General features: G+C 37.9%; 1 protein-coding gene across 1 annotated transcript in view; it reads left to right on the forward strand.

The window, feature by feature from the left end:
- The first annotated feature begins 4,602 nt into the window (after positions 1 to 4,602).
- LOC117966268 (succinyl-CoA:3-ketoacid coenzyme A transferase 1, mitochondrial-like) overlaps positions 4,603 to 25,266 on the forward strand; it is a 62,373-nt gene continuing 41,709 nt past the window's right edge. The window contains exons 1-7 of the mRNA XM_058990107.1: positions 4,603 to 4,815; positions 8,146 to 8,254; positions 8,709 to 8,799; positions 16,140 to 16,275; positions 19,192 to 19,341; positions 22,087 to 22,193; positions 22,780 to 22,840. Coding sequence (XP_058846090.1) covers positions 4,711 to 4,815; positions 8,146 to 8,254; positions 8,709 to 8,799; positions 16,140 to 16,275; positions 19,192 to 19,341; positions 22,087 to 22,193; positions 22,780 to 22,840 — 759 coding nt within the window. The 5' untranslated portion in view covers positions 4,603 to 4,710. The remainder of the gene's footprint in view (positions 4,816 to 8,145; positions 8,255 to 8,708; positions 8,800 to 16,139; positions 16,276 to 19,191; positions 19,342 to 22,086; positions 22,194 to 22,779; positions 22,841 to 25,266) is intronic.

Consider the following 25,266-nt stretch of genomic DNA (forward strand, 5'->3'; position numbering starts at 1 on the left):
AGGTTTGTGGGAAATTTTAAGCAAATGCTAAAGTTAATTATACATTTTTTTTTGTTGCAAACGACGAACAAGATGTCACCACAAAGTTTCAGAAGTAAACAAATTTACAAGATCCAATGTATTGCATATCATAAATATTTGCATACTATTTTCTTAATGGTGGAAAAAGATTAAAAAGACCAAAAACAACATAATGCACCAGATTAGAGTTAGCGTTTCCCTGCTTTCTTAACTGAAGTTGTTTAGGCATGTGCGAGCAAGCACAGTGCGCTGTGTACCACGTTTTAACGCGTACCTTAAGATAACACTACACCTGTAGCAGTAATTAAGTGTCATACTCCTTCATTTCAACATGTGCCACTATTTTCTTAATAGTGGTACTATTCTGCTGCTCCTGTCTTTGCATGGAGGCTGGTAGGCACTGTTTTATGTTTAGTCGGCATCTCTGTTTTGTACTCTGTGACATGTTTGATGTGTTACATTCAGGTTTGAGGGGTAAGGGGCTCCCACATTAAGGTCCTTTCTCTTCCTCTGCCACTGTAGCGCAACTCCCTGCACCTGCGCTGATGTTTATTTGTGTGTAAATGAATAAAACATGGGCGCCTGTTTGAAAATGTTTTGAAATGTGTTAATATGTATGGCTCTGGATGAATCAACAACATGCCTGTCTGCAGGGTCAGCAGGGCCAGAACTTTGTGTCTTTAAACCACGTTCCTGTTTGTTCTTTTTTGGGGTCAATAACATTTTTATGTTATGTGTATTGTGAAAAAAAAGAAGTAAACACTCCTTTATGTTGTTGCCTTCAAAAGAGAATGACCTGGGGCACTTGATATAAGGCTGTCTGACCCCACTGAACCAGGAGGAAACCCCATACAAATGTTTGTACAGTAATGCTTGTTTGCCAGAATTTCACAAGCAGTATTGGTATTTTAAGGGTAAAGGGGTAGTAACAGCCTGTGAAAAATACTTTTCCTTTGGGCAATCTTGCTAAGGCAGGCCTGTATCACCAATAATGTATGTGGATGATTTGAAACAGCAAAAGTCAAACTGCACTCTGCCAAGACAAATGTGTAGATTTATTCTGTTTGTACACCCGTAAATCACACTATTTTTAGATGAGTTCTTATTCAATTATTTTTTCTATCAGAACAACATGTCAAAGTGGTTTGCAGTGCTCAGGTGTAGAAGTGATGTAATGCGTAACAGATGACAGACAACAAAGTTCACGGTCCAAACAATTCTTTATTGGTTTCCGTTTGTAATCCAGGTCGTTGCGAGCGTAAATAATAATCCCAGACAGCAATGTGTACTGCACTGTTTTAAAACATGGGTTACAGTCCTAAAATAATAAACGCAGTATAAACACACATAAAGACACACAGGCAATCACAAGTCCAGAGTGAGTGCTAACATGCCGTCTAACAAGAACAAACGAGAACAATTAGAAACGACAAAACAAACAAACACTAAACACTCACGGTTACTTTATTTTCCTTCAGCGGTTCTCTCTCAACCATAACAAAGGAACAGGTCGCTTAGCCACGTCCCCTTTTGTACCGTGAACCACGCCCCCTTGGTTAGCGAGTGCAGCCATTTTTCCTCCAATTCGCCATTGCCACATCGCTTCCCGTCTGGGGCGATGACTTGGTGTGCCATGGCTCCGCCCCCTTTCTAGATGGCCAACTTCCACCTTTCCATGGAATGAATTGTCAGACCATCCAGTCCGGGGCACTCTGTTCCCTTTACACAGCGCCTTCACAGGTCGGGAGGGAGATGTATAACCAAGATTCATTCTTTCTATGTCACACATGTCCATACAGTGGATATATGGTAGGTCATGGGATCTACTTTTTCATGTCACTGATGTCTCTAATTTTAAATGTTCGTGTAGGATTCACTAGTATACTGTGCTCTTTGAAGTCTCTTAGTTGACAAAAAATGTATATTCTGCTTTTCCATATAAAGTATGACACAATGTCTTTCTCATTATATCTAGAAGATAAATTATTATCCAAGTCCTAATGATACATAAGTTATTATCCAAGGTCCAATTGATCCAATATTATGTGTCTGTCCAGGTAATACCAGAAAAAAACAACATAAGCCATAAATCCCAATTCTGTTTCCTCATGTGTGCCTTTTTCTAGTTAATGGCATTTTAAGAGATAGGATTGTTAAACTTTTACTTCATGCTATTAAACTAAAGGTTAATCTATCTACAGTACGTAGAATTCAGAACTACTGCATTTATAATGTATTCAGTACTTTGTTTTTAGGAAACAAACTTTGTTTTACTATAAATTCAATAGGTTACATACACCTAGCCAAATCTGGAGATCATTTGAATAATCTGAAAATATGATAATAGGCTTTCAGTTTACACTTACAAATCTGATTAATTAAAGTGCATTTGGATTATCATTAAATAAGGATTTCTAGTCATTTTGTGTTGTTGCCAACAAGCCTTTGGTGGTACTGTAATACAATGCTATCGTATCTGTTCTGTGTGATATTGAGTAGGACACCATAGAATGCTGACTCAGAATGCCAGTACCTGTACAGAATGGGAAAGAACAGTATTCATTGTTCTTAGAACTCTGAACCCTGATTGGCTAGATTCAACACACCCTTCCTTAAAAGTGGCCAGCCTAATCTCCTTTGTAGTTCTTAAAGAAGCTCATTCATACACTTGGTAGTGACAGGGATTGTCAGGTGTTTGCATATTTGAACACTTGGTGCACTTGAAACAAGAATCTCTTGCTCTTGAGAAGTCTTGATCATCTGTGTTTTTTGGGAATCCTTTGCCAGTTTTTATGATACTATGTAATTATTCTGAGTGGCTACAACTTAGTGAGTACTATAGCTCTAAAATTAAGCTCTAATCCTCCTTACATCCATTTTAGCACAGATCTTTATGTGACTGACACCCGAAATATATACATAATGTCAGAATAAAAAAGGATAGGGCCAAGTGGATTTTTTCAGGAGCAACAGCGCTACAATCATAGCGTGCTACTTCTAGTTTTTATTTGTAAATGTAGCCAATGACACAGCAGCTACATACAAAGTAAGGGAACAGATATTTCAAGTTATATATTCTTGAGGTTCAGTGCCACATTATGAAGAGTGTATTCTCCTTTATCAGTGCATGACCTGCCCATAGAATAGTATTGGGTAAGCTTAAACTTCTCAGCCTGGGCATCATGGGATTTGATGATGTATATCATTAACTCACAATGTTAAACTTTAATTGCAGCTGTTAGAAATTGACTCTAAACACCGTTCAGTTTAAGTTATCATTTTACCTGTAACCTGTAAAACACCATTTTCAATGACTCAATAAAAGTCTGTGTAGGCAATATGCATTCATATTTTATATTATCATGGGTGAAATATCAGCATACATAAAGTGAATAATTGTTGTAGTTCTAGATCAAGTACTTACGTTCTCAATAGATTTCTTGAAGAACAGCCTAGACATTCAGCAGGTACATTTACAGGTCATGGGTCACTACACATTTAATTAGGCATGATTCTAAACACATTCACCCAATTTGTAGCACCACAATTGAATGCAATTGTCTAGTAGGTTAAACATTTATAAAGAAAGATCAGTGATACAGTATACTGCATTACTACTTTATGAAGTTTTACATATACTGTAGGGTAGTTGTTTTATTTTATTCTGCTTTTCCATATGAAGTCTAACACAGTGTCCTCCTCATTATATCTGTCCAGAACATAAGTTATTATCCACAGTCTTAATGATCCAATAGTATGTGTCTGTCTAGGTACTGCACTTGTAATGCCAGAAGAAACCAATATAAGACACAAATCCCAATCCTGTTTCCTCATGTGTGCCTTTTTCTAGGTTAATGGCATTTTAAGAGATAGGGCTGCTAAACTTTTACTTCAGTACATTGAATTCAGCACTATGGTATTTATAACGTATTCACTACTTAGTATTTAGGAAACCCACTTCTGCTATAAATTCAATAGGTTACATACACCTAGCCAAATCTGGAGATCATTTGAATAAACCCAAAATATGATAATAGACTTTCAGTTTACATTTAAAAGATGGGGAAATAATAGTGCCTTATTCATTGCTCTTAGAACTCTGAATTTCCAGTAATATATTGTAGCCTATTATATTACTGAATCGTTAGGCCTAATCTGAATCTATAGTCTCTTTAAACATATACATACAAAACCGTATTTTACCAGCGTTAAAAAAAATACAATATTTCATCAGTTACTGGATTTGATTAAACTGGGCACTAGACTCACAAAAGCTCTAAGGATGTCAGTCACCTTTTAAGTTTTATTAAACCATTAAGTGCAATTGTTCTCGTTTGAGCACAGGCTACTTTGTAATTTATTTGTTAATCGCAAAAGTTAAATCTAAATGTAATGTATCAAAATACATAAATACAGCGTGTGTTCTGATTTTTTCAAAGAAAAATGTATTGGTACTTAATGGTTAAAGAAAACTATCTAGCAACGGTGCTCAAGAGCACCTGTCCGTGCCGACTGGTGACGAAGCAGTTAAATTAGTGAGCATGTCGCCGAGCCCCCGTCACTCCCTCTCTGATTTGCCTGCCTCCCTTCCTTTTAAGTGATCGCGGCTCTGACTGACAGTGTTGATTACGATACAAACACCAAATGCATCATTCGCATTATATTTAAAGAAAGATCATTTCTATCAAGATGGCGGCTTACAAGATCTTCCAAAAGACAGACAACATTTTAAGCAGAATACGTTTTCCACTAAGCAACGCCAACATCAGCATCGCCGGTAATATTTGGAGTAAGGTCTGTATTGAAATTAAATAATTATACAGTATGGTATTCGTCAGTGATCATATACTTCAACAGTAACAGGATATCAACGTTTCTTTCTTTTTTTTCTTTATTATTATTTTTAAAAAATTTCAGACATAAAAATGTGAATAATTAAACAGTTTGTATGCAGTGTGCACAAATGTTTGTAATTTTAACAGCTTAGTGCTATATCATGACCTCGATGCACTCGAGTAGTCGTTTATCACGGCACAACTCGGCGCTTGCTACCTCAGAATAAAATACTCATTATATAGCTTTGTTTAATTGATTATGAATCCTGCTATGAAATAATAAACATTTTACTAAAATAGATCCGTTAAAAAACAAATAGAATTATGGAAAGTATAAGGATAACACAAACTAGAAATGACAGGTAAACAATGGCGCGTGGCTGACCTTGAAGGGAAAAAAAAAATCAAAAAAAAAAAAAAAAAAAACGGCTGCTAAGCCTGTGTCACACAGTAGCAATACAATATCGGACCAATTTGTTAATTGCTGCAAAAATAGAATGGTCCTCTACGCTGAATAAACACGACCTACTTCTTAAAGCAATTTTATATTACAGTATTGTAATGTCTGTTCATTCTTCCACTAGCTTTTTTTTTTCCCAGTTTGCCCTTATCCTAAGGGCATACCGTCCTTTGTCATGAATTTTAGTACCATTTTTTTTTTCTTTCAGAATATCATAACACAAGCTGTATTTGTTTAATTTGATACATTACATTTAGACTTAACTTTTGCTGTTAATAAAATTAGAGTAAGTTATCCTAATAGTATAGCTAGAAAGAATTTAAACCACAGGTAGCCCGTTAAAATGGTCCAAAAATGTACAAAGCAGCCTGCCCTCAAATGAGGACAATGACACTTAATGGGTTAATATTCTTTACTGTGCCGCTCGTTTACTGTGTTTTCGCTGTGTTTTATTGCACTTCCCTATTCTTTTATCACAGTAAACGTTTGGATGTAGGCCTACTGTACTGTGTTCTATCAAGCCATATGGATATTCCACCCAGTTCTTACTTTTTAAAAACAGCTACCATAAAGCATAGGGGATCTTGTTTACACTGGAGCTGAATTTTGACCACCTGAATTAATTAGTGGGAAACTTTTGCTGTTGTGCTGCCAAATAAGCCTACTTTGTTGGATTTGGTACAAAAAACTTTGCCAAGTGACCTCTTGGTTTAGAAGAATGTTTTTTTTTTAAGTGTATTGATTCACTTGTAGTAAAAGTGTAACTAAATAGTAGTAACAGGTTTTGTGTTTAGCAAAGTATAGAGATACAGTATCAAGTATTACTGATGTGTGTGGTAAAAAAAAAAAAAAAAGTATATTTTTTCTTTTCAAATGTTGAGTAAACATCTGGATATGTATTTTTCTGTCTCATGTATTAAAGTTTTGCTCTGAATGAAACAGTAGATGTTTGACCACTTTACACTGGAATGTAAGACAGGGTTTGTATTTTGTGGCTGCAGTTTTAACTGCTCTGTATGTTACACATTTTTAATTTTGAGAAAACCCACAGCGTATTCTTTACGAATACACAGTCTACAGAGGGTGAAGGACGATAGCAACGTTGTATTGCCGTGCCAAATCGGCGTCTCCTTAATAGGCTAATGTGCTTCAGAGACACGATCAAATGTATTTTTTTAAATAAATAGGGAATTTTTATGCAGTTAAAGTCATACTTCATGAAATAAAGGGCCCAGTCAAGAAAGCCACACACGGAAATGAGTTAGGTACTGGCATGAATATATATGAGAGAACAACATACAGTAGGCCTTTATGGTGAGCACTGCATCGGTATCCACTTACTTAAGAGGGGGAAATGACAAGACTTTTTTAATGCAGAGGTTTAAAATAAAATTTTAGGTGCACCAAACAGATAATTTCGAGGGGCAAGGATTTTCATGTTTGGCAGTCTCGCCAATCTTGAAGAATCCTTGTTGTAATCCAGTGTGTCTTGTTAGATTGATCAATTCCTTACTTTCTTCACTTTTAATCTCAGATTTTAATGTTAATCTCCAGATCATTATGGAGCTTTTCATTGTTTTATGTTTTGGAAGGATTAAAGCTTTCAGAGTTTGAATTATGCCTCCTCAATGTTTCTGGTTTCAGTTTGTGCGCTGCAGCCATTAATGACTGCCCACCTACGCTTTGCAAAGTTTAGTCAGTCTTGTTGTTATGGGTTCTATAGTTAAAGAATAGGACTCAAACTGTCAAAGGTTTCTATTGTCTGGTAAGGCCTGCCTCCTGCAGTGAAATGTCTAGATGTAGGCAGAAGACCGGGACCTGTCAACTGGTGTGCTGTTTTGAGGGGGTTATTTTTTCTAGACCTCTATATAGGTCTGAAGTGTTGCAGTGTTGACTACTAAATTGTTTTAACTGTTACATTCCACATATAAAAACCCATTATATTTTAGAGGCATAGCTTCCAAAGTATGCACCTAAACACCTGAATAACCAGCTATCCCTACTGGCAAATACTTTAAGAATGACCTTAGTAGTGGGTAGCACAGCATACATTTGAAAACAATGTGTTGAGGGATTAGCTGGTTCCATGAGCACCCACTATCATGCCTCTTTCAAAGTGATTGATATACTTACTGCTTTCCTATGCTTGTTGCTGAATAGTTGCAAACAAACCTCACAATTGCATACACTTTTCAAATCCCTATAAATTAGTTTTAAAAGACATATTTTGTAACATAAACATGTGTTTAAAATATTTGAAAAAAGCAAACTTGCATTCAAGACCAAAAACACTAGTGTATTGATCAAAACTTTTGTTCCTCTGCTTGGTTTTAACTGAATGCACAAGGTCAACAACCACTGTCATGGCCTCTATGCCCCTTGATCCCTTGAAAAGCTCTCCCATTCACCATGTGGAAGAGGGAAGCAGAGTAACAGTCGCCTAGTGAATTGTCAATCCCCCCACAGCCAGCCTCTCCCATTCAGATTGAGTTAGACTGTTCCAGGCTTCCCCCTCCTCCACCTGAACAAAAATCTGTATCAACCAACTGGCAGTATTTCAAACTGACTTTGAGTCTGGCGTCTACACAAACTGCATTTCTAACGTCTCCTTCCAACAGTATGAGTTTACAGAGGTCACATGCTCCACTGAAAAATAAAGAGCTGGTCATCATTAAGTGTTGGATATCCCTACATAGAACTAAAGATTAATAATTAAAAAATATTCTACTTGTTGTAATGTACATTTTAAAATCAGCGTGACGGGTTAAACAAGAGGACCATATTGTGTGTGCACTTTGAATTTACCCAGAAAATGTATTGTCTTTACAGAGCTGTGGCTGTCACTTTTCAACCTCAAGCACCAGGAAAGCCAAATTCTACACAGAACCAACTGAAGCTGTTAAGGATATCCCCAGTGGAGCCACTGTACTTGTTGGAGGTACCTGAAGCAGTTACCTTCGTTTAACCTCGGGGTTCTGTAAACTGTGTTGCTCTTATTAGTAAAGCAAAGAAAAGCAGCTTCTAATCTTTTTCACTGATTCCCTTGTTATTCCCATCTGACTTCTCATAAAAAAATGTTTGTGTAGCAACTTTATCCAAATACTATGTGCTTTTCAGCAGCCATAGCTATTTAATAAAGCCCTGTAATATGTTTTAGCAATCCCTTTTTCTTCAATGCATTTATTTGACCTTGTGATAGGGTGAAGTGTCCAATTTCCGTTGTGTTTTATTTTCATTTCACTTTTTCCTGTTTCTGTGAAATGAGGGTTAGGCATGAAATAATATACTGGCCCCCCTTCACTGTGCATGATTGTTACTGTCTTTTACATAGTAGTCTTTATCAACGTATCTACTCTGTATTATTCATCATTTGTTGTACTATTTTTTCTTAGGGTTTGGTTTGTGTGGTATCCCTGAGAATCTGATTAACAGTTTACTGAAGACAGGAGTGAAGGGATTAACAGCAGTCAGTAACAATGCTGGGTAAGTAGCCATGGAAATATACTAAATGAATGGATACTTGCAGGAAACAGAAAGCATTCAATTCATGACCTCCCACATCAATAAACCTTAGTTAAATATGAATGGTGATTGTGGAGAGTAATGTGACATGATAAGATTTTATAGGATATTTTTTTATAGGAGTTAGAAACCAAATGAGGTTGTGAGATCACTTGCCTGATAGCTCACAAACCAAAGTAGTGTTCAAGGCAGGCCTGGCACGAAGGGTTTCCTTTTCAATGAGATATACCTTTTGGTAATACATGCGGTGAAATCTGTTTTTGTTTTAAACGCGATACATCTTACTGTACTATTGCAAAGATATTTGCAGGGAAATATCTCAACGAGCTGGGATGTAAGCGCACTGCCATGATTTTTATTTAGAAAAGAACAGAAATAACAAACAGTAGTTTTTTTTTACAGTATCTATTTGGTCACAAAGACTCCAATATTTATATATATATATATATATACAGACGTGCTCAAATTTGTTGGTACCCCTCCACAAAAAACAAAGAATGCACAATTTTCTCTGAAATAACTTGAAACTGACAAAAGTAATTGGCATCCACCATTGTTTATTCCATATTTAATAGAAATCAGACTTTGCTTTTGATTTTTTATTCAACATAATATTGTAAATAATAAAACAAATGAAAATGGCATGGACAAAAATGATGGGACCGCAAACCTAATATTTTGTTGCACAACCTTTAGAGGCAATCACTGCAATCAAATGTTTCCTGTAGCTCTCAATGAGACTTCTGCACCTGTTAACAGGTAGTTTGGCCCACTCTTCCTGAGCAAACTGCTCCAGCTGTCTCAGGTTTGATGGGTGCCTTCTCCAGGCTGCAAGTTTTAGCTCTTTCCATAGATGTTCGATAGGATTCAGATCGGGACTCATAGAAGGCCACTTCAGAATAGTCCAATGTTTTGGTCTTATCCATTCTTGGGTGCTTTTAGCTGTGTGTTTTGGGTCATTATCCTGTTGGAGAACCCATGACCTGCGACTGAGACAGAGCTTTCTGACACTGGGCAGTATGTTTTGCTCCAGAATGCCTTGACAGTCTTGAGATTTCATTGTGCCCTGCACAGATTCAAGGCACCCTGTGCCAGGCGCAGCAAAGCAGCCCCAAAACATAACCGAGCCTCCTCCATGTTTCACTGTAGGTATGGTGTTCTTTTCTTTGAAAGCTTCATTTTTTTGTCTGTGAACATAGAGCTGATGTGACTTGCCAAAAAGCTCCAGTTTTGACTCATCTGTCCAAAGGACATTCTCCCAGAAGGATTGTGGCTTGTCAATATGCATTTTAGCAAATTCCAGTCTGGCTTTTTTATGTTTTTCTTTCAAAAGTGGAGTCCTCCTGGGTCTTCTTCCATGGAGCCCACTTTCGCTCAAAAAGCGACGGATGGTGCGATCAGAAACTGACGTATCTTCACCTTGGAGTTCAGCTTGTATCTCTTTGGCAGTTTTCCTTGGTTCTTTTTCTACCATTCGCACTATCCTTCTGTTCAATCTGCTGTCGATTTTCCTCTTGCGGCCGCACCCAGGGAGGTTGACTACAGTTCCATGGACCTTAAACTTCTTAATAATATTTGCAACTGTTGTCACAGGAACATCAAGCTGCTTGGAGATGGTCTTGTAGCCTTTACCTTTACCATGCTTGTCTATTATTTTCTTTCTGATCTCCTCAGACAACTCTCTCCTTTGCTCTGGTCCATGTTCAGTGACTACTTTTCTCCATTTAAATAGGCTGAATGACTGATTACAAGATTGGAGACATGTGTGATACTAATTAAAGAAACTAATTAGTTTGAAATATCACTATAATCCAATTATTTATTATCTTTTCTAAGGGGTACCAACAAATATGTCCAGGCCATTTTAGAATATCTTTGTAGAATAAGCAATAATTAATCTCTTTTCACAGCTTCTTTGCTTTATTCTATGACATACCAAAGGCATGCAAGTATACATGATAAAATAGCTTTTAATTTCATCACTTTTCAGGAGGAATGAAGCATTATTTCAATGAGCTGTAAGGGTACCAACAAATTTGAGCACGTCTGAGACGTTATACAGATGTGCTCAAATTTGTTGGTACCCTTACAGCTCATTGAAATAATGCTTCATTCCTCCTGAAAAGTGATGAAATTAAAAGCTATTTTATCATGTATACTTGCATGCCTTTGGTATGTCATAGAATAAAGCAAAGAAGCTGTGAAAAGAGATGAATTATTGCTTATTCTACAAAGATATTCTAAAATGGTCTGGACATATTTGTTGGTACCCCTTAGAAAAGATAATACATAATTGGATTATAGTGATATTTCAAACTAATTAGTTTCTTTAATTAGTATCACACATGTCTCCAATCTTGTAATCAGTCATTCAGCCCATTTAAATGGAGAAAAGTAGTAGTGCGAATGGTAGAAAAAGAGCCAAGGATAACTGCCAAAGAGATACAAGCTGAACTCCAAGGTTAAGGTACGTCAGTTTCTGATCGCACCATCCGTCGCTTTTTGAGCGAAAGTGGGCTCCATGGAAGAAGACCCAGGAGGACTCCACTTTTGACAGAAAAACATAAAAAAGCCAGACTGGAATTTGCTAAAATGCATATTGACAAGCCACAATCCTTCTGGGAGAATGTCCTTTGGACAGATGAGTCAAAACTGGAGCTTTTTGGCAAGTCACATCAGCTCTATGTTCACAGACGAAAAAATGAAGCTTTCAAAGAAAAGAACACCATACCTACAGTGAAACATGGAGGAGGCTTGGTTATGTTTTGGGGCTGCTTTGCTGCGCCTGGCACAGGGTGCCTTGAATCTGTGCAGGGCACAATGAAATCTCAAGACTATCAAGGCATTCTGGAGCGAAACGTACTGCCCAGTGTCAGAAAGCTCTGTCTCAGTCGCAGGTCATGGGTCCTCCAACAGGATAATGACCCAAAACACACAGCTAAAAGCACCCAAGAATGGATAAGACCAAAACATTGGACTATTCTGAAGTGGCCATCTATGAGTCCTGATCTGAATCCTATCGAACATCTATGGAAAGAGCTGAAACTTGCAGTCTGGAGAAGGCACCCATCAAACCTGAGACAGCTGGAGCAGTTTGCTCAGGAAGAGTGGGCCAAATTACCTGTTAACAGGTGCAGAAGTATCATTGAGAGCTACAGAAAACGTTTGATTGCAGTGATTGCCTCTAAAGGTTGTGCAACAAAATATTAGGTTAGCGGTCCCATCATTTTTGTCCATGCCATTTTCATTTGTTTTATTATTTACAATATTATGTTGAATAAAAAATCAAAAGCAAAGTCTGATTTCTATTAAATATGGAATAAACAATGGTGGATGCCAATTACTTTTGTCAGTTTCAAGTTATTTCAGAGAAAATTGTGCATTCTTCGTTTTTTGTGGAGGGGTACCAACAAATTTGAGCACGTCTGTATATATATATATATAATGTTTTGTCAAGTTCATTGATAAGAGTGACCGGGTTTGTGTTATATTGTGCAAGGGTATACTGCTTGGTGACGAGTTATCATAAATTTACTAAGATATGTACGATTTCTTACAGCTCCTTTTGAATGGTTTTGTAACACCTGACTAATGTATCTGAATACTAAATGGGAAGCTACAATACTTGAAACAAGTCTCACGCTGTATAAAGTTCAAATGTCTTCTATCTAGGTTAATGTGCCCTTGTCTACAGCCCAAAAAGTGCAAATATATGTAATAGAATATATGACAAAGGTTATGCTGTGCAAATGAGTGTACCCACTGACCCACATCAGCAGGACCTCTGTGTGTTTGTATGTCTGTGTACACATGCTGTGCGTACCATCACATTTTGTGCTGGAAAGTACAAAGGTGTATATACTGTATATATTTTCGTGTCAAAGCTCTTTCACCCATATTTCACTTTTTAATTTGCCGTGAGAATTCATTGGTAGTGAAAAAGGGACTACCTTACATTTTACACACATTTTAAATAGAAAATACTTTTTGTTCATAGAAAGACGCTTCAAGTTGTTCCTGAGGATTTTGACTTGCTTGGTGAATGTCTTTTTCTAGTAATCCTACTCAATCTAATCCAGTCAAATAGGGAGAGACACAGGCTCAAAACAAGGACAGTTAATTAGTGGATTGGCGATGGGATCATCTGGAGGTCTCTGGTTCAAAGTGGGAGGTAATTCAAAGAGATTGTTATTTGGCTGTGGACGCATCACAAAACAACACTCATTTACAGACATTGGGTCTTACTCATAAAACTATCAGGGCTGTTTTTAAGAATGTTTTGTTGCACAAAGCAATCATCAGTGTAAATTGTAATCCTCCTGCGTTATTTACAGTTTGGCCTACCTGCGATCTACACCCTTTGACCCAGCAATCTTTTTCCAGATTGCGTGGGAGTTCGTAATACTATTTCTATTTTAAAACAGGTCTTTTGTAAAGAGTAAAATATTTCTGTGCCCATCCTTGTGAACAGGGCCCATTGTCTCAGAGCCGGCCTTGAGCTTGAGCTGCCCTCTCACCCTCTGAGAGGGTGTCCCTCCAGGGCAGTTCAACCCAACATCTTTCATAAGCACTTAAGAGTCCTGTAACAGGGCCAGGGTCCCTGTACATGAAAAGGAGGCAGGGCCAAGCCCTGCTGTTAAAATGTATTGTTTTGTTTTTATTTTGTATTGTATTGTGGCACGGGGGCAACTTGGTTACTATTGCAACAATAAGGTTTGACTACGCCACCTCTTAAATTTACCAGGAGCAAGAGGATCCCCAATGTACCAATATCAAAACACTAATTAAACCAATCAGTTTAATAGCAAAAGTTAACTCCCAAAAGATTAAGGTTAGGTTCCCCACTCAAATCACTTCAATTAAATGAACCAAAGAGGCAGGTAATTGGCCTGACGTCACCACTCAGCCACCCTGCTACAATTCCCTACTTGCTTATCGACATGTTACTCAATGAGACAGGAGGTTTTAATCCTGTGAACTTTTATTAGCGTAACATCAAACACAGTAAAGTAAAGTTTGAACCCTCAAGGACGGGGTAGTACAGTATAACATGCACTCTCTTCAGGATGCAGTTCATGTCAATGGCCATGGTTTGTGAGAACACTTTATGTAATTTTTATTGATTTATTTCTTAGCAGATGCCCTTATCCAGGGCGACTTACAATTGTTACACAATATCACATTACAGTAGTTTTAAAGTACAATAAAATCGGTTGCAAAAGATAAAATTCAAGTAAGAGCAAAAAATAGAGATTACAGGAAATAATTACATGTAAGAGCGGGTTCAACTAAGCACAGTTAACTTATAGTAAAAATATTTGCTCATACGAGTGAAGTCCAGTATGAGCACGTAGTAAGTACAATGAATGGATGAGAATGATTTCAAGTAAGAGCAATTACAAAAAATGTGAGTACAGATACATGTAAGAGTAAAGTCAAATACAAGATACAGGAAGTAGTTACAGTTAGGAGCAGTAGTAGAATACGGCAAGGTATGGAGTAGTTCAATGCAAGTACAAACTGATGCATGTACTAGTACAAGTGGGTGCCATATAGTCCAGTATAGTCGAGTTGTGAGGTTCAGAGATGCTGTCTGAACAGATGTGTCTTGAGGAGGAGCCGAAAGGTGGTCAGGGACTGAGCGCCTGATATCCGTGGGTCGGTCGTTCCACCACTTGGGGGGGCAAGGGTGGAGAAGGAGTGGGCTGTGGAGGTGGGGTACAGCTAGTCTGCCGGAGGTGGAGGAGCGGAGGGGGCGAGAGGGGGTGTAGGGAGATAGGAGGGGAGCAGAAAGGTCAACACAGTGATAGGCGAGTACAAGAGTTTTGAATTGGATGCTAGCAGCAATAGGGAGCCAGTGCAGAGAGCGGAGCAGTGGTGTAGTGTGGGAGAAACGAGGAAGGGAAAAGACAAGGCGATCAGCAGAGTTTTTGGTGAGCTGGAGCAGACTGGTAGCAGAGGCAGGAAGGCTGGCCAGGAGGGAGTTGCAGTAATGAAGGTGGGACAGTATCAGGGCCTGAACTAGGAGCTGTGTGGAGTAGTCGGTGAGGAAGGGGCGAATTCTGTGTATGTTGCTGAAGAAGAAGCGACAGGAACATGCCAGAGTAGATATGTGCTGAGAGTGAGAGAGGAAGGGGTCGAGGGTGACACCGAGATTCTTGGTGGATGAGGAGGGAGAGAGGGTTGTGGATTCAAGCATGTAATGTTTTAAATATAGAAAGAGACCGATTTCAAGCCAGGGAACTGCTAGGCATGTGGCCCTGGCACTGGTGCAAAACAAATGCTACAAATGGAAAGAATATCTGAGGAGTTCTTTATAAATAACAAATGTTATTGCCAGGGCTTAGCAAACCATGAAGACATTTGAAGTGACTTACTCTTTAACCGGTCAGCTTTATGGTCTGGGACACAGAATGCAACACAGTTAAGAAGACTACTGTACCTCTGCCATCCACTGCTATATACACTAAGCTGCATAGAAGGTCATCTTGCACTATTTGTTGCAAAGCAGGCTTTTTTAAAGTGCTGTGGTGCATAGCAGGTCTAGGAGCAATGGGGACCCTCACTGGTAAGACAGGAGTGCTATTCTAGTCCTTGTGCATAAACTAAAGGGTGTCTGGCTGTATAATGATTGGGACAATTGAAAATTGTACCCTTGAGCAAGGTACTTTACCTAGATTGCTCCAGTAAAAACCCAACTATATAAATGGGTAATTGTATGTAAAAATAATGTGAAATAATGTATAATGTGATATGTTGTAACAATTGTAAGTCGCCCTGGATAAGGGCGTCTGCTAAAAAATAAATAATAAATAATAATAATTGAAAATGGCCCTTTTTTGTTGTTATTATTATTATTATCTGGAGCCAGTCAACAAGGCTTTTGAAATGTGGTTTCTGGAGTAGATGTCACTCAATATCTGGTGCAACCTGTTGAGCAGTTGTTATATTATTAGACAGTGTCGTCTCATAGCTTGTATACCGGCAGCTCATGACCTTGGCAAGGCAATTGACTCCCTTTGTGATTCTGCCTGCTACTACAGCTTTAACAGTGGTTTAGTACTCTATTTGGGTCATTAGTTTTGATTGATATACTGCCAAGAACCAAAACAGGAAGCTCTTTATTTTCTGTTAAGCTGCGTCTTCTGGCTAAATAACCTGCATATGTATGCAGGAGACCCTGCCTCACATCCCCTCCCTGTTGTATCTCTGTTCTGGTGTGTGGATGCAGTTGCTGTTAACTTGTTCTCGGCTGAGTGTTAAATAACCCCCCACTGCTGTGTTGATTGTTTTCCATTCAGAGTTGATAACTTCGGGCTGGGACTGCTCCTCCAAACCAAGCAGATAAAGCGCATGATTTCTTCATACGTGGGAGAGAACGTTGAGTTTGAGCGGCAGTACCTGTCAGGAGAGCTGGAGGTGGAGCTGACTCCTCAGGTAGGGTGACTGTTGACTGGAGGAGACGTGATGCAGGGCTCTTCTACCTGAGAAACCTGCTAGCACACCTACACTGAAGAGATTAAGAAGGAAAGTAAAAGGAAGTGGGTGAGGAGAGGTCTTGAAACCCCCGGAGCCACACGCTAGACTCTGGATTGTTATACCAGTGTGATATAGTAGGCCTGATGTGAAGCAAAACTGTGATTGTAAAAAGAGTTCTGGCTTTGTACCTGAAAGTTCATAAAATACTGTAACTGTTCTTCCACTACTGGCTTTTAATATTCAGAACCCGTTATTGTTTGTTGAAGTATAACATGTTATATAATTTAATGTGAAAAATATGATCTCAAAGTATCCCTTAGCTTTGCCAGCTCTAAACTTAGGATTACATTTGAATTATGATGCCACTATTTAAAAAAAATACCTAATAACAAAAACTATGATAACGTATTTAATGTTAACAATGCATGCAATGTTAAAACACATGATTTTACAGTATAATCACAATTGGTTTTGTTTGTTTTTATTTTGTTAGGGATGTATAGATAGTCTATCTATTATATTACATCTGTCAACTGTGCAAGTTATATTGCACAAGTCCAAACTATGTTGTTATCCCACGCCAATGGAGTGAGTCAGCGCTGGATCTCTGTAACCCTATCATTTAATGAAATTGTATTTTTATTTCGGGCTGTTTCCACTCATCTTGTTCCCACTCGCTTACACTTATAGGAAAGCAATCTACTGGCCACACCAGCAATTTCCCATAGGCTCTGTTGAGTGTAACCAATTCAGTGTAACCAATAAGACGTGTCTTAACACTCTAAAGAAAATAAAAACCTCAAAGAGGTCAGATAAAGTGTTGTCTCATGATGTCTCTTCTAGCCATGCTTATATCCAGTTTGAGCTCCTCTTCAAGTTGCACATGCCTTGTGCCAACTCTTAATGCTTCATTGGGATGCCCTCTGAACTCGCAATTTATGTTCACTGTTATATTGCTGCAAGCTTGATTCTGCAGCCACCTACACTGGTCTGTAGTCATATGTGGGCAGAACAGGAAATGCTAGTAAAATGTATTTTTTTGTATGTAAATGTAGTGTTAACTTCCTGTAGTGTTACCGAGCAACATACCACGGAGGGCAGCAACCGTAGCTTACAAATAAACAGGCCTGCTATGTGCTGTGCTGTTTTACTGACTGGAAAAATGGATCACATGGATTCTAAATTAATCCCAGCCAGTCTACAGCATGGCGAACACCACCTGTTTTTTTCCTACTGTACCGGGTGCTAAACGCAGTTCTGGGGAATAGCAGAACTGTTTCCCATTGACAGGAAAGTGAATGGAATATCCAGGTACATCAACACATTTTCAAGAACCACAGTTTCATGTATGTTTTAGTAGGTTCAACTGTGTAAAGACAAATGCCTGGGTTTTCTGCTTTCTCACATTAGAGGAGTTGTATCCCTTCATATCCCAGTTTAAGGGACATGCATTTCAATAGAATAATTGTAATTTTTAGAACAGTTTTAGAATTGCATTACTTATTATTACAACACATAGGGAAACAGTCCCATAGTTCCCAGTAAAACACCTAACTGCAATTCCTATAAATTCCTATGAATTATATACATTCAATTAATAATGTAATACAATTTGAACAGAGCTTGGAGAAACTAAAAATGGTGTTAAGATGGCATACCTAAGCAGTGGTGAAATGACACCTTGCGCTAATTAAACTAAATGATTATTTGTTAGGTAATCTGTTTTGCCATTTACAAGTTTCAGGTGTGTCTCTATTAGCAATGGCCAAAAAGGAGTATACTACAGCAAGGCAGTAACTCTTCATTCAAAAGCTGCAGCTATGGCCGAAAGTGTTGCATCACCCTTGAGAATTAAAAAAATTTGCTCCATAAAGTCAAATAAAACCTGTTGAATAATGTTACGTTAACATATTGAATTTCATACTGCTTTGTAGTTTTTCAGGCTGACAAAAATTGAAAAATCTGACATTTTGAAATCTAACATGAAATACGGTACTACTATTATGGCTTCCGGTACACTTTTGCAATACTATTTGGTAGTTTCTTTGAGTACATGATGTTAAATAAAACATCTAAATTATGTTCACATTTTCTTTTTTTAATTATGTCTCAATCCTAAAATTCTAAGTGCTGCAAAACTTTTGGTCATGAGAGGGAACTAAATATAATCTACCTTCATGTAATGTTTATAATATTAAACTTTTGGTAACTTTGTGGAAGCCTAATTGATGGGGTGAAACTGCAAAGCTAATCTTTGGTGTTTCTGCAAGTTGTTGTGTTTCTGTAACTACAGATTTTTCCAGGCATCCATCCCAATTTCTGTCCGTTGTTTACCCATCAACAAATAGACCTTAAATCAGTAAATACAAACTGCATATGTTTTATTTGCAGGCTCCTGTGCAAAGCCTTTTTATTAGAGCATGGTACAGTACAAGATAATCCACCTGCATTGCATTAGCCCCTTATTATTAGCTGGTTGCTGAGACTTTAGGGGATTCCATTTGCTTTTCTTCCAAATACAGCCGTGGCTTTTCCCTGACGGGCATAGGTTGATCAAATCACCCTACTAGTTCTGTTCATGACTAATCAGCGCATTAGCCAAAACGCGTGTCTACTTTAAATTGCCTCCACATTTGTGATTGAGTGTAAAGTTACTGGTATTCATGAAAGCCCTCTTTTGCCAGCGTTCTTGTTTTCTTACAGCTATCTGGGATTTTTAAGAACGGGTTGTTATTCTGAATCCTTTAAAAGTTGTGACCTCAAGGAATGTTGAATTGGTGTGAGATGTTTTTTCTGACTGGATCTGCATGCTTGTACAGAGCTGGGAATGCACTGAGATGTTTTACTTGAGCCCGTTTCTCACCCATGTTGCAGGGCACGCTGGCAGAGAGGATTCGAGCTGGGGGGGCTGGAGTGCCAGCTTTCTTCACTGCCACAGGCTACGGCACGCTGATTCAGGAGGGGGGCTCGCCCATCAAGTATAACAAAGATGGCAGCGTAGCCATTGAAAGTGAGCAGAAAGAGGTAAGGTCACCCAGGACCCTCCCACTATATAAAGGGTTATATATGTACAGTTGTAGTCATACCCCAATGGAAATTTATAATTTCTAGAAATTTCTCGAAAACAAACAATTATAGGAAAAGTCTTTTGAAGCAAAAATGTTGCTTTTGTGGATATGAAATAGATGTCGACAATTATTTATTTCAGCAATTTTTTTGTAAAACTCCAAAAATGCTAATTCAAAAGTATTTATACCCTGACAAGGACAATTCAATTAATATCTAGTTGAGGCACCATTAGCAATAATAACCTATTTTAAATGATTAGGATATTTGTCAATGAGCTTTTGGCATGATTCTTTAGTGATTTTCTGACCATTCTTCAACGCAAAATTGTTCCAGTTAATTTAAATTTTGAGGACTTCTCTTGTGCACAGCCTTCTTCAACTCATACCAAAGATTCTCAATCGGATTTAGATCGGGACTTTGACTAGGCCATTCCTGAACTTTGATTTTATTCTTCTTTAACCATTCTGAAGTTTGATTTTGATGTTTGTTTTGGATCGTTGTCGTTTGCCAGTTGCGCTTTAAACCAAGTTTTGTAACGGAATGTTTCAGATGATTGGCCAGTATCTTTTGGTATGCTATGGAATCCATTTTACCATGTATTTGAACTAAATTTCCTGTGCCATTAGAGGAAAAACAGCCCCAGGATATTACCACCTCCATGCTTGACAGTAGGTATGGTGTTCTTTTCTTTGTACGCCTCAACAGACTTTTTCCAAATGTAACGACTATCAGCGTGACCAAATAGCTGGACTCCACAAAACCTTTGACCGAACTCATATCCGTCATTCAAATGCTGTTTTGAGATTGTCCTGCGACCTTTGAGACCTTCACCATGCAATACTTGACCTGTGGTTGAAATGGAAACCCCAGTCCCACTTGCAGCCAATTCACTTTGAATATCCTTGGCAGTCAATCTCGGGTTGTTATTAACCTTCCTCACAATTCTTGTACTTGTTCTTGGTGAAATAACCTTCTTTCTTCCAGGAGTGTTGTAACAGTACCATGAGTCTTGTACTTCTTGATAATAGAAACAATAGTTGAAATTGGGATACTCAAATGCTTGGAAATCTTCTTGTATCCTTCTCCAGCTTTTTATATAAATAATTTTCTGCCTGAGTGCTTCAGATAGCTCTTTACTTTTTTTTTTTCATATTGACTTATTGGTAATGACAGCACTCATCCTATGCCTAACCCTTTTATACTCTAAGAATGTTCACCTACAATCCAGCATTTTCTAAACTTTTCTAGAATTAGGGTCTGCATTATCAATTTCTACCACCTTGTAGACAATACTATCATAGCATCAAAGCATATGAATACTTTTGAATTAGCATTTTTAGAGATTTGCAAACAAATTGCTGAAATAAATAATTGTAGACATCTATTTTTTGTTACTTTTTTCCTCATCCACAAAAGCAAAACTTTTACTACAAAAGATTTTTCCTAAAATTCTTTGTTTTTGAGAAAGTTCTATAAATTATAAATTTAAATTGGGGTATGTGAACTTTTGACTACAACTGTATATAATGGTACGGTTACTGAGGGAAAATATGTACGTTTAAGACTATCAATGTCTATTTTTCCTGACAGCGGGGTTTAAAATTGTAATTACAACCACTTGTCCACTAGATGTCACTGTTTGGTTAAAGTATGTGTTTTTAACAATGTAACCGTCTTTAATTAGAGGTAATGATTGCATGCTTGTTCAGTTGGAATTAACTCATTAATAATTACCCAGCTGTATTGTTTAGTTCAACTCCACGTGGAGTGTAAGGAGAGGTGAACAAACAGTATTTACTTGTGTGAAATCTGTGCGCTACATATAATCACAGTACTTGTTTTTTGTCAGGGAAACAGCTTACCTGTCTTAGCTGTAGTTAAGTAAACAAACACATCTGTATAGATAGGGTCTCCAGGAAGAGTTAGGGTTAATGTTTGTCTTTTTGTTTCTGTTTAAAGTTTCAAAACAAGTCTTCGAACTGGTTACTGCGCCTGCACACTCAGCCCATCCACCACACATTATATATATAATCATAAACATATGCAACATGGTCTAGATCAGCCACAGCGTCTTTCTGTTAGTGAGCGTATACGCCATCTTGTGTATTGCCATAAAACAAAAGGCAATTTGATCCAAAATGGTAGACCATGCTCTGATGTAGCAGGCAACAAGAACTGAAGAGCAACTCCAGAACTCTGGTGAAGCCCCTTCACACACAAAATACGTCCGAAACACAGAGCTTGATAACAATTGAGTGAGGACAATAACAAAAACATAAGAATTGAATTTGAAGCTAAGCTAATTGCTCTGTCTGCAAAAAAAACATTAACCATTAAAATATTTCTAGCAACTAACACTTAAATGTAAATGGGAAAAAAAAAAAACATTTCAAAGTTGCTTTTTATTTAATAAGGAGTACAAATTATACTATTCTAACAACACCAGCAAACGTGTAACAAACTGATTGAATTTAGTGGCTGGTATGTCTAAGTTGAGTTTACACATTTTGTGAATTGCAAAAAATATGCTGAAGTGCATCCATGTTTAAACTTGACAGCCCTATCTTCTTGTTTCATGTAATTGTCGACTAGACGGAAAGATACAGTTCTGCTAGAGTGAGATTTCGACATGACTGTAAACAGAGTTCAGATATGTTGATTGTTCAGTTGTTCATGATCAGTTTTCTTGTGTGTCCTCAGGTCCGTGAATTCAATGGGCGTCACTTCGTTATGGAGAAGGCCATCACTGGGGATTTTGCACTGGTTAAGGCGTGGAAAGCAGACCGAGCTGGGAATGTAATATTCAGGTACAGTAGGGTTCTGTTCTTATTAGCCTGCAGATCAGTGTACTGGTCTAGGAAAGGGAACCCGTATATTTATGGCCAGTGTTTGTTTGTTGTATTGTATAAGCCAGTGGAACTATTGAATTGGTTATCCTAGGCCAGTGTTCCTGTATAGTTTTGTATTGCTGGAAGAATTAAATCAATGGTGACATGATAGTTGCTTTATTTGCTTCTTTAATACATTTCAGAAATATGTGTTTTATAAAATAAACTAATATTGAAGCAGAATTCTTATATTCAGAAAGAAACAGAAACTATACATGGTGCTGCCACACTAAAGTTTTTTTTTTTTTTTTTTTACTATTACTATATGTACCATTTGAGTCCTTCTATAGAAAATGGCATACTCTCCCCTGTATATAGTACCTGAAGTAATGTAATGTACACGCAGCACCAGGTAAAACAATAGTTGTAATGCTTTGCTTGTACCACAAGAGGTCACTGTTAGCTTTAGCATTGATTTGAAGCATTTAGTTGTGTTTCTGCTATCGTGTTTTCTGCACTGAAATGCAATCTTAACACTTTTTACTTATGCATTTTTATTATACAGGAAAACAGCAAGAAATTTTAACCAGCCCATGTGCAAGGCAGCTAAAGTAACAATAGTAGAGGTAAGGGAAGGCTGTTTCAGGCTTAGGACTGAGAGATGTTATATCTGTTAGAACCTTCTTTATGTGTGTTTGCATTGTGGTCTTGTGTTTTTTTTTTTTGATTAACTCGAAAGCCAGAATAGTAATGCAACAATATCCAGGTTACTGTAATATCTCACTGTGTGTTCACAGCTGGTGAAGGCTTACAGGCAGTTCAGGGTCGTCACAGTGCAAAACGACAGATTTCTGATTTCAAAGAGTTACACAGGTATTTAAAGAATGCACAGTGCTAGCTTGGTTTGAATAGAGGAAGCATAGCTATTCGTTCCCTATGAAACCCGTGTTATAATGATTCATAGCTTGGGTATGGCAACCCCAGTTCAAATTCTTTCCAATGGATGCATAGTCAAGCAAGCCCACAATGGGCAGCTAGGACCATACTATGATTAGAAAAACAGACACAAAATTGGGGGCGCATTGGTATGCTGCAGAAGGACTGACAACGCGATTAGATATTCTGAGTTTACCATTTTACAGTTGTCACTTATTTCACTAACACTGTGTTTTACAGTACTTGCTTCCAAGTTTTAGAGATGTTTCAAAGATTATGTTTTATCCATATGTTACATTTTCTTTGTAGTATTTATGTAGAAACAATTTATTTAGAACTGCTTTTCAACAATATGGTCCCATGAGATGAATCTTGGGATCTAAAGTCAAGTAGACAACCCTTTCAGCCAGTGCCTTCCTCAGTGCACTAATGCGTTGGTATTTGTTTTCATCAGTTAGGAAGGGGTAGCCCCTCCCTGTGAGGCTATCTCTCACCTTTCCATTACTTTTAAATTCATTGGAGGCTTACGTGCCACTCAGGAGCTCATAACGTGTGAAATCATGTCAAGTATTATTTTACATTGTGCATGACGTTATTTGAAAGTTATTTTTCTTAAAATTTATATTGCCACTTGCCGAAGTGAATGTTTTAGAATAGAGCAGTCCAGTGATCAAGGAGTCCTTAACAAGTCAAAAAAACCAAAACAAAAAAACAGTTTAAAAAAAAAGGAACAGGAATATATATCTATATATATAGACATTGGCTAAATTATTAACATAGGAAAGAACACAGCTGGAGTTGCAAATACAGTATTAGCATTCAAAAAGGCAGTTTAGATAACAAAAATGTTAAAATAAGTATTGTCGTGCCTGGGTTGCTAAGCAACCAGGCTCTGTACCTACATATGCAATTCCTGTTATCTCGGGTACAATAAATGCCATAGTGCATTGTGGGACAGAAAGCAGACTGATCGCAGCAAGTTATTCGGAGCACATTATTAATGCGGAGTGGTGTGTTCTTTGCTGCATTGTTAGCACGGCAAGCTTTTTGAATGGTTTCCAGGCATTTTGAATTGGTTATTGATTAAATCTATCTTCAAAGGTTTATTTTCTGTTTAATTATAAAGTGTTGGTTCCTCTTCATTTGGCTTTGCAGAGAGTGCAGCTGGGATGGCACTGCACTTCACTGTTAACAGAATTCAAATGAAAATGATCCGGAGACATGGCAAATCATTCAGACATCGGAAAGAAAGCAGTAATTTATCCCCTAGTATCCTTAGAACTGACCCGGTTTGATATTACTGTCGGTCCCTTTAGTGTTCAGACCTTCTCATTGTGCTGGAATTGCATTTGAAATGCAACAGGGACAGTTGGATCGAATCTCAAACCCTGGTTCCCAAACCTGTTCTAACCTTTTATAGAGGCTACCTGCACTGAAGCCTCTCACTCCTTTTGCATGTACTGTAGAGGGGTTTGATAACCTCTTTTATGTGTTACCAAATACTGGTCTGGATTTCCATTTGCATACAAAAATGAATCAAAGAGCTACAAAAGAGCATGCTGCATGTTGCAGGTGTGTCTGTTCTTATCTACCCCTCTACATGTACAGTAGACAGAGGCTACTGCACCTTTCCAATACAAAGACACCAATTCCAATGTTGTCACAATTTAGATGGCTGAAATTTCCAAGTATGTCCTGGGGTCCAGAGTGTATTGCCAGCCTAATTTAAGTATGCACTTGCATTTTATTAATGTCACTGTATCTTATCTGAAACTGTGTCGCTGCCTTTAGGCAAGATTAGTCTAATCAGGTAATTGCCTGTTATCCAGCTTGGTAATCAGCTTTAGTTTAATGCAGTCAACATATAAATCTACTGTATATGGCGCAATGCTTTCAGAAGTTATTTGCCTAGAATTCTATACATAATAATGTTCCATTGTGGGGTTCAGTAAGTAACAGTATTGCACCCGGACTCCACATTTTCGTATAACACAGATATGGCCATGGCAGATGAGTTCTTCACTTGACTAGAGAGCTGTCCTGCAATTTTGAAATGCCTATTTTTAGACCGCTACTAAACCAATTTATGCAAACTAGTGTTGCGGCTAATTAACAG

The sequence above is a fragment of the Acipenser ruthenus genome, chromosome 2 (genome assembly GCF_902713425.1).
Source record: "Acipenser ruthenus chromosome 2, fAciRut3.2 maternal haplotype, whole genome shotgun sequence".
Taxonomy (NCBI): domain Eukaryota; kingdom Metazoa; phylum Chordata; class Actinopteri; order Acipenseriformes; family Acipenseridae; genus Acipenser; species Acipenser ruthenus.